The 11,184-nt window shown below is 37.0% G+C and overlaps 1 protein-coding gene across 3 annotated transcripts in view; it reads right to left on the bottom strand.

Moving 5' to 3' along the window:
* Nucleotides 1-529: 529 nt before the first annotated feature.
* The window catches only part of LOC123321733 (protein eva-1), a 148,660-nt gene continuing 138,005 nt past the window's right edge, over nt 530-11,184 (bottom strand). For all 3 annotated transcript variants that reach the window (XM_044909467.1, XM_044909468.1, XM_044909469.1), the window contains one exon: nt 530-1,599. In XM_044909467.1, the coding sequence (XP_044765402.1) occupies nt 1,220-1,599 (380 nt within the window). In that variant the 3' untranslated portion in view covers nt 530-1,219. The remainder of the gene's footprint in view (nt 1,600-11,184) is intronic.

Genomic DNA, 11,184 nt, shown 5'->3' with positions numbered 1-11,184 from the left:
TTCAGAATGTTTTTCTGTTGGTCTGGATGCCCTGACATTAGATAATAATAAATCAGATATGCTTCAACTCTTTTCTCTAAGGTAAGGGAGGACTAATTGAAAAACCAGCCCTGCAGCAGAAACTCCAACACCCTAGCTAAACATTTCCAACTATGAACCTTGAAAAATAAGAAATCATTTATCATAAAACCCTGTCTTGTTTGGACTTGCCTTTAACAGCACCCTGCATGTAAAGTCAAGCATTTGCAGATGACATACAGTGGTTTTTCTGCTAATCGTAAATCAATTCAAGAATTAATCCTCACAAGACCTTCAGTGTACTGCTTACGAGAAAGGGGAAATTTAAATGTAGGTACCCTGTATAGTAAATTAATTCCACTTGTTGAGGGAGCCAAATATCTGCGAACAACCCTTTAGAATTTAGATCATAGACTCTTCCAGTTCTCAGCAAATTGCAGCTATATAGACTATTCAACCCTTCAGAGAGAGGTTGAGATTTATCGAGTGTGTTAGAAAAAAAAACAAGTCATTCAAAATAGGTAATAAATTATATATTGAAAATTGTACAAATATCTTTGAAAGAATAATATAATTATAAAATCAGTCAGTATGAAGATAGGAATAAATTTCAACTCATAATATAGAAAATGAATTTTTTTAATGTACAATAATGTTTTTATGGGTTGTGCACAATGGTATAGAATGATTAATTTGATGGAGATTCTTTTATAGTTTAGTTCAGAGAAGAAGGTTCCATTGATTTCAACAAATTGATATATCGTATCCATCATTCATTCATTTCCATTGATATGTTTAACGAAAATTCATAATACAGATTACTTCATCAAGATATACAGAACCGCTATTTAATGAATCAATAATAAAGTTCTATAATTTACACATTTTTTCATAACGTCTCATAATTTTCCTTTTTATATTTTGCCTCGAAGTCGAGTCCAGCACATTTCACTTTTCGTTCTAACACAAGAGCCACTCACTGAATGTTTCTGTATTTCTTTTTCAGTTGAAATTTTTGTAACAATAGCTAAAATTCAATTTTAAACCTTTTATAACCACAGACATCGCTTGAATCCAGTTTCTCCTCTCCAGATAAATAGACATTTAATACACTAATTCAACACATTCACATAGGGGTCGACACAGTTATTTGGTGTTGATGGAAATTTTGCAATCCTCCACTTGGAGGATAGGCCTCTTGTCATCCATAGTAAAAGTGGGGGTTTGCTGATCCGCTGATACTTCTTGGGGGGTCGACTCCTTCATTTCTCAGGAAAGTGTGGTGGGAATGTACATGGGGGTAGTGCACCACCTCTGTGAACACTTCTATTGGCACTGGGTGCAAAGGAGCTGTTGGTACTGGGTGTGGAGTTGTTAAATCGATGTCTGCATCCACTTCGCTGATGTCGTCGGTGAAACCATTTGGGAGGGTGTTGTCCGAAATGTTGGTGGTTTGAGATTTCGAATCATTCCTCGCCCTTTTACGCTGTACGAGCAGTCTACCGACCAAGATGGTCAGGCAGATTACCACCCCAGCTGCAACGCTGATTATCAGGTACAAAATGTAGAGTTCCTGATGCTCTGTAAGAGATGAAACAATTGTTATTGTTAACTTGAAATTGTAATCAACTATTGATGAATATGTACAGGAAATAAATGTTTCTTTACGTATTTCTCAACCTTTTTTCTTGTCAGTATTTTCAAACTTTGAGAAAATTTGTAGTACATTTTCGGTCCCACTCCTTGCTGGGATAATTAACATCTCAAAAAGCTATTTGATGGGAATTTATGCACATGATCATGAAAATCATACAATCAACGAGTTTTAAACAATTCTTAAAGAAAGAAGCCCAGTAAAGCCCATACCAAAGAAGCGATAGCGATAATACTTGTTTGTTTGAAAGTCATGGAAGCAGTTATGAATCTCGAGATGGTTGAATACCTAGGGAACAATGGTTTCGTCTTTAACAATAATCATATGGCTTCTGCAGATCCCGATGACTCAATTATGTGACTTATCTGTGGCAAAGGACGATTGGAGCGCTATTGAGAATTAAAATCATCAGTTGGTTTGGATATATCCGATCGTGTCTTCTATCGGACAATTCTGAATAGGCTTTCTTTTTTTTGTATGGTTTTTCTGAGGTCTTCTTCTTCTACATGCGGAGACCTATGTGGCCCATTTTTCATCCACCGACAAAATTCCACAGGTCAACAGAGAGCTGGAGTCCCTCTCATCATAAGAATAATGGGTGTTGTTTTCCAGGTGTGTCATCCTCAACTCTGTGAGGTTACAACTGTCTAGCCATTTAGTTGACCTTTTCTGCATAAAAGGATTTCAGTGTTCCTCGACTGTCACAGCTTATAGTTCAGCCTGCATTATGGAACAATCCTTTCCTGAGAGTTTGGACTGGCTTAACCAAGGACCCATAATCCTACTCCATTAGTGGACATCACAGAACAATCGGTGAACTATGTGAGAACCTCAGATACAATAAGAAACATGTTTGGTGTAAACTATAGATCTCTATCAGGAACCAATTAGCCTGTAGGGTTCATAAAAGTGTTTTAAATAGAGAAGAGACACATTTACATCCTCTAAAACCTTTGGAAATCTCGTATGCCCCCTGAACAGGAACAATAAACTACTATGACGCCATTGTCTCTCCTCCCAGACATGTTGTTATAGTCTCATCTGTACCTGCGAGGTCTACAAGGCGTTAACCTAGCAGTCCTTCCCTCGCTGTCATAGGGGTAGAGGGCCCATACTTGATCTGCCTTCCCTACACCTCTACATGTAAGAAAATGTAGCCTGCTGAAAGCAATAAAAATATCGGGAATCTCCTACCCGGAAATTGGGTTGGCCATATGAGGATATTGAATCAACTGGACTCAAATCTCTTGGCAAAACAGTCGGATGTTATGCCAATCATCTTCGATTTCGAAACGCCCTTTGAAACGGTCATAGCTGACCGTCCTAGTGTAATAAGTTTCGTAAATCGTTTAGATAAAAAGTCATCCACGTGGTTTACTGATGGATCAGAATCAGGAAGGGACACAGGCATTGGCGTATATGGACCTAAACTGAGGATCTCTAAAGCCCTGGGAAGTGAACCCACTAATTTACAGACCGAGACACTGGCTGTTTACGTATGCCCTCAAGAGTGTCTTAAAATGAACTTCAAAGGGGCGCATATCTATATCACCACGGACTGCCAGGCTACGCTGAGGTCCCTGGAATCACACTGCCAGGGATCTCTGCTGAGATTGCCATAAAGCAACTGGCCAGAGGCACTAAAGTGACCCTACTAGCCGATGAACTTGCAAAAAGAGCATCAAGGTTAACACCTGATGGACCTGAGCCTTTCTGTGGGCTTGGAAAATACCAATATAAGGCGGCGGTCCAACAATGGGAGTTGAACAACAGAATAACCCTCTGGAGAAACACTCCTGGACTTACTCAGTCAAAGAAATTCGTGATGATTTCACCGACCTACACCAGAAAACTGCTAAAGCTGTCACGAGCTGAGCTTCGGGTGATGGTGGGACTGCTGACAGGTCACTGTGGGTACAAATATCATTTGTATCATATGGGAAAGTCAACAGATGAGATTTGTAGGCTCTGTGGACCAGAAGCAGAAACAGCTGAACACGTGGTATGCAACTGTCCAAAGCTGGCTGGCCTAAGAACCTTTCATATGGGGTAACCAGTCCTGGATACTCACGAGCTAACGGCCAAGGCCCCCAAGGATGTTGTCGGTTTTATCAACGCCATTGACGACCTCCTTGGGTTCCTATGAATGAGTGGGGTATAGAACAAAAGATCTACATGGTCGCAGTTCCCGAAAGGCTAATCGAGCCACAACGACCCCGGTTCAAATAATAAATAATAATAGAGCACCCATTATAATCAGGTAGGGCTTCCTCTGACATTTAGTCATGGATGGTGTCAGTTCGATTGATTTCGAAATGAATGCAGCGGAGTACCCCAAGGCAGTTACCCTCCCTCCTTCTATTCCATATAAACGATCTTCTCAGTTAAACCGAGAACCAAATAGTTAGCTGTGTGGATAACAGCACGTCGTCAAAGTTAGGTATCAGGTTTTTTTTGCAAATTTTAGGGGATATATAGATACAGAAAGTGACATCTTCGTTCTTGGATGGAAAATTTATCCCTTTTGAGGCTTGCGAGCCTAAGCTCTTATTACCGTTACTCTAACCTCTGCTAAAACTAATGCATAAATATGCTATATTGTTTGATAACTATAACTGTATCGCTGACATTCAAGAGAATATATACGGGCATATATTGAAGAATTCTTAGAGTACTATATAGAACCAAACAAAATTTCAAAGTCAAAATATTTTATTACTCAACATATTCTCCTCTTAATTGGATGCATTTAAGCTCTCTAGGCCTTTCACGAAAAATGTTTCTTCTTGCAAACTCCCACAGCTTTTTTTACCTCCTCGTTGGAAGAAAATTTACGACCTTTTAAACTTTTTTTCAGTTGAGGAAAGAGATGATAGTCGGATGGAGCCAAATTTGGTGAATAAGGGGGGTGTTCTAGTAATTTAAACCCTAAATCACGAATTTTTTGCATGGCAACATGAGATTTGTGTGCGAGGGCGTTGTCCCGCAAAAACAAAACACCTTTGGATAGCTTTCCGCGTCTTTTCTCTTTAATTTTTTACCGCAGAGTGGTCAGTAATGTGGACTAGTAATCTCCGGTTATTGTCCTACCCTTATTAGAAAATCAATCATGATTACTCCATGGCAATCCCAAAAAACTGAAGCAAGAACTTTTCCAGGAGATTTTTGGACACGAAACTTCTTAGGTCTTGGAGAACCAGAGTGTCGCCATTCCATCGATTGTTGCTTTGTTTCTGGATCGTAGAATATACCCAAGTCTCATCCATGGTAACAATTCGGTTTGAGAAGTCTAAATCATTTTCAAATCGAGCACAGATCGAACGCGATGCTTCTACCCTTGCACGCTTTTGGTCAACATTCAACCATTTGGGGATCCATTTTGCAGCAATTTTTCTCATGCCCAAATTGATGTGAACTATATGATGAACGCGTTCGTATGAAATATTCAGTGCTTCAGATATCAGTTTTAGCCCAATTCGACGGTCTGATAAAATCATGTCATGAACTGCATCGATATTTTCGGGAACTGACACAGAAACTGACCTTCCCGGTCGGTCATCATCTTCAATGGAAAATTTACCTCTTTTGAAGCTTGCAGTCCAATTTTTCACGGTCGCATACGAAGGACATTGATCACCAAGGGTAAAGCATATCTTCCTAAATCTGCTTACCTCTTAACCCTTTTAAATACAGGTACTTGATGATGGCTCGATACTATAATTTTTCGATATTCACAATTTCGGTGGACATCTTCTTTCTTTTAATTTATTTCGTAAGTCTGGTTTACTTTTTTGACTTCAAACTTCACACTGACCCTTCTAATGACTTATTATTCGTTGCCATGTTAACGCAATATTTTTTATGCATGGAACTGGTCTAGGCTAACCAGATATCAATACATCCTCGTATATCGCTCACCCCATATCTTGCCTATTCTTAATTTAGGGGTTGGTGTTGTGACACTAAGGGTTGAATGGATATAGTTGTGAATTTGATATTTAAAGTTTTGTCACTCGAATCAAAAATCGACCTATTCGAACATTTTCGAAATAAATTCATTTCGTCTGTTCATATTTGGATCGAGAAGAAACTTCAACTGATCTACATTTCAAGTTATCGTTGAACCGCATAAGCCTGTCATAAATCTGTTCAAAATTCCCGTAGCATGCAACCACTTGTTGCCGATATTTCTGAACCAATCTGATCTGAGGTGAACCACTCCGATTGATGGGCTGTTTATGTTGGCTTATGAGACTGACGTGTAAGCGATTTTATCGCCAACTCAGCAGTGCAGACAAGGGGGATCATATGCAAATTCGGGAATGATGAACACTACCCCGTTATATGAGGTCCGATTGAAATGTTCCGCTATTCGACATCCGATATCGGAAAAAGCGCACATCCCTATCTGCCATCCGGTGATAAACATTCCATAAAATTGTCCCCGGAATTGCTGGAACGTTTTTCACGCCTAATTTAATAGAACGATTTTAACCCGGAGCTAAGTGGGGCGTTACGCATTGTTGACCCACCTTTATTTTCGATTATCGCGGTCCTGATAGGGAAGATATTACCCAAATTTAATTGTCGGAAGGGCGAACATCAAGGAATGCAAAAAAAACGAGGTGCAGATCGATCAGCTATCGGTTTTTGATTGGCGAACCGTTTTCATCTACAGAAATAATAACCGTTAATTTCACCGTTGGGGTGGGTCGACAGGGCATACCAAAATTGGTAGACACTTACAGCAATCATTTAAAAGGTTCGTGTAATAGAATTTCAAAGGATTTGGTTTTATCTTGATTTCTCTTGATTTTTAGGTGTTACGCCTAAAAGAAATAATTAATTCAAATTAATTTTTTGGCAACAATTTTTCTACGCCTTCTCTCACACTATCTGGAACAGGAAATACATACAGGGTGTTCCGGGAGTAATAAATACTTTTTTGGAATTGAAGTTATTGAAACATGCATTTTTTGTAGGTATAATTGATGAAACACGACAGAAGGCATTAATATATTCATTTATTTTTGCGATTGTAATTTTATTTCAGATATTTAATCAATTACTACATTACAAAAAAATGGATGCTTCGATAACACTTCAAAAATACCAATCACTCCTGAAAATCCGTTTTACAAAAACATTATCTAAAGTTCTTTTTGAATTTTTCCCATAATAATTTCATTTAATAAAAATGCTAACTATATCTTGAAAATTACCGTCGATGAAACTGTTTCGAAGCACAATTTCACTGTGAAATATCTTGGAAAAAAATGTTTCGACCTGAATGATATCATTTTCGGTTTGAAATATCCCCTTAAATTCGCAGACTGGTTGACGTCTTGGGATGAATTTCAATTATTTTTTATATCCCATATAAGAGAATTGCCACATTGAAGTCTCGTAAACCTTTATGGATTAACGCTTTCCTTTATTCTAATGAAAGTGCAAATAGTAAAATGAAATTTGGCGCCAGGGATAGAATTTGTGTCATAATTCGAAGAGATGTTCAAGTATCGATCTTCCAAAACAATCATTTCTCAGTCCTTCTTGATGTATTATTGATTGATTCGAAAGAGATCATGGTCATTTAAATAGCATGCTTTTCATATGGAATTTCGTTGAAAGGCCAAGATGTGAGTCTGGCACGAAATAATTGACCATTAATTGAGGATTAATGCAATTATAAATTTCAAGATAGTTTTGGGGCTATCTATTCAGTCAATATCAAATTAATTTAACACTTCGTCGATTATAACAGAAGAGGAAGAAAATATTCTTATGCTAGTGGAACAGATGCCCATTAAATATATAGGCTTATTCTTTGAACAAATTCAATATTATGTTTTTTGCACGCAGAAACAGTGTTTAATTTCCAGGATTTTATCCCTCCTAGATTTGAGACAGATGAAAGATTGATTTTTGAAGATAAAAATCTAGAAATAAAACTATATAAAATTTTCTCTTCATGTTCTTTTCGAGAAATTCAGCAATACCTACTAGTTTGGGAAAGATGAATGAATGAAAAATATAGAGAAATCATTAAACGAACTAGATTGACAAGAAAACTTTTTTTTAAGGAATTTTCGCTAAGAAAACCTTTCTACAAGAAAATTATTCAAATCTTCTTTATGGCAGAAAAATATTTATTGGAAAAGACTATAGTTATTATAGTCTACTGAACACTGCGAATGAATCAGGGCAAAGTCAGTCATGATATTCATTCAACACAAAATATTCCGGGTGCAACAAAAAACGATTAACATAATTATTGATGAATTTTTCCATTTTCCAGTTTTTCGATGCTGATGAATAAAATAAATATTCACGAAGTTGCTTCTGCATCTGATAAACAGAGACTGGCGAATATTTTTCATTATTTATTAATAGTATTAGGTACGGACGAATATCGATTATGTCAATATTGTCAATCAAAACATAAATCATCAGGATTCCTCAAGAAATATCGGAAAGTATGCCTGCAAATTATGAAAAATTTTTCATTACGAAAAATATTCCTTTCCTTTTTATAGTGAGAATATTCGAGTGATATATGGTTGAGCAGAATTAAAATTAAGATGTATACAAGGGAGTTTCCATAGTGCCCTGTTACGCTGTCATCCACTTTAGTTGAGTTATTATTTTTCATAAAATTGCGTGTTCCCTAAAGGTGGTTTAATGAAGGCTTCTATAGTGAGGTTATTATTGAGAACATAATTTTTGTGTACCTTTTTATATCTTCGCGTTCCTAAAGTCTAAATACAAAATGAAAGGCTGTGAGAGCTTCACTGACGTTTCGACGATTTATTTCGTCATCTTCAGGGCACTGAAATGTAAAGATTTATGTGGATGAAGGATACTACAAGAGGTGACCGAACATATTCAGGATGTTTCCGTTCTCTCCTGATAATAGAAAATGCGATAAAACCAATAATAGACCGTTAGAAGACTCCTTTTTTCTTTTGAGAGTATGCTTCTAGTTGTATTTCAATTAATTTTCAGGAGGAAAAAAAAGGAACAGAATTTTCGACTCAAACTCCAATTTCTAGCAAGAAGAATTCTAAATATTTCAAGGATCTCTAGATGCAATTCCTTTATTTTTCACTCGTCGAGAAATTCTGACTGAATTTATATGAAATGTTTGTAAAGAAGTATTCAATTCGAATTTCAGTAAAGTGATTTACGATTTTTTTGTCGCACTGAATAAATAGTTAAATACACTCACTTTCAAAAGTCCTGCACCCCCTTATTATTAAGGCTATCTCAAACTTTGAAAAAAAAATTATACCCTCGGGTTCAAGGATAATGAAAGGCTTTTACAGAAATAAAATGAAATCAATTTCATTTCATAGAATTATGAAGTTGAAACAACAAATACAAATTAGGAATCAAAAATTGCAAAAACAAAAATTAAATTTAAACGGAAAATTAAAAGTTAATCAATAAAAGAGCAAACTAATATGCAGTATTTGAGCCTCTGCTGCTTAGCATTGCATTCACTCGTCTAGGCATTCCAAAAATTAAATTATTGATTATTTCCTGCGGAATATTCATCCATTCCTCGGTAACAGCTACAATAAGTTCTTGTGAATTTCATGGTGGATTATTTCGACGGAAAACGGCTCTGAAGACATGATCCCATATATGCACTATAGGATTTATGTCAGGAGACATCGCGGGCCATTCTAATCTGATAATGTTTTGGTTTTCCAGGGCTTCTTGAACACCTCTAGTGCGATGTGGCCTGGCGTTATCGTCCATAAAGATAAATTGAGCTCCTAATTCATTACCCATGGGTATAATTACAAGATTCATGATATTTTCGAGGCAATATGCACCAGTCATCGTCCCGGATATGTGAATTAGTGGCGTTCTTCTTCCAAACATTATGCCTCCCCAAAACATTTCAGTGTCACCGCGAAAAGGAGCAACTTGAATAGCTATCTCAGGTCTATTTCGACATCCTGGTTCCCTCCAAACACTTAAGCGGTAGTCATCACTTACTCACCCAAACCGTGACTCATCTGTAAATAGCACATTTCTCCATTCTTCTAAATGCCAGTTTTGATGAGCTCGCGCCCACTGCAGACGAGCGGTTCGGTGACAAACAGATAATAAAGGAACTCTTAGAGGCCTTTTGGACCGCAATCCTGATGTTAAAATTCTTCTACGAATTGTAGCACATGAAATTACACGGTTGTGGGCTCTTTGGAATTCCGACCTGAGTGTTGGTACCGTCACTGACCTATTTCTACGGGCTGATTGGGCAATATACCGATCTTCTCGAATCGTGGTAACACGAGGACGACCATTTCGAGGTCTACTATGCATGCACTCCACCAGTTTCCTCATAGCGCCTCATCGTTTTGCTAACCGTGCTTCGAATAATGTTCAGTCTATTGGCTATCTGATGGCGTGAGAGCCCTTCTTGCCAGAGAGCAATAATTCTAGTTCTGTCAAACTCAGACAACTCGTTTCTGGGCATATTACACAGTTTTTGAACTAACCGGTACTTAAAACGAAAAACTACTGATCCGCAGAAAGGCACACATTTGACAAAATCGATATTTAAATACAAGAACATTTTTTGTTTTGTAATGTTATCGTTTTATTTGGTGGTCAACAAGTTTCTGTTGTTGTCAGTAACAATTTGTTGTGAATCTTGATTATTTTATCTCCATTACAGGGGGGGTGCAAAACTTTTGAAAGTGAGTGTAGATAGAATGTTCAGGTACTTCTTTCAAAGGAAGCATAACGTCAGACATATTTCAAAATATTATTGTGTAGGTAGGGTGCACACAAAAACTATAACTGATATAGACGGATGTTGTGAAGATGAAAATCGTGAATATCTGAAATATTGTTTCGGAAAACATCATCAAATTCAAATTATTCCTCATTTTACTTGACGTGAATATTATACGTGACTATGCAGAATGTGAAGAACTTGGCTCGATTTTATATTGTGGAGATCCAAAGCATAACATCCTTAAAGCAATAGCTCAAAGCATAGGTACTTCCTTATGCACATTGCAGAGGTGCATGTATACCATGTACAGGCGTATTTGTAATCTTTAATCAGGTGGAAGTTAGTCTAGACTCTAGGGGCTACAGAAAGGAGGGAATATTTTAGAGAAAATACCCTGGATACATAGGAATTAATTTTCAACATCAATTTCAACATCGTATAAAATACATTTTCTTTTTTTCAAACTCGACTCGTTGCTAAGGGAATCAACATTTGATGCTGTACTTCTGGATAACTTGTTTGGTATTATTAAAAAACTATTTTTAACTTGCCCCTTTTCAGAGAATCAGGTAGAGACACAGAATCCCTTCTCATGGTAACATTATTTGAAAAAAAAATAAGTTACTTACTATGTGTTATGAGTAAATAAAAGATGGAAAATATACACGGTGAGTCTTTGACTCGTACAAATATTTCAACAGTAGATTCTTGAGGTCAAAAGAAACATTTCTTTACCTTTGCCGGTTTGAAAGATACAGGC

The sequence above is a fragment of the Coccinella septempunctata genome, chromosome X, assembly GCF_907165205.1.
Source record: "Coccinella septempunctata chromosome X, icCocSept1.1, whole genome shotgun sequence".
Taxonomy (NCBI): Eukaryota; Metazoa; Arthropoda; class Insecta; order Coleoptera; family Coccinellidae; genus Coccinella; species Coccinella septempunctata.
The sequence above is the reverse complement of the archived record's forward strand: the minus strand, read 5'-3'. Positions and strand labels throughout refer to the sequence as shown.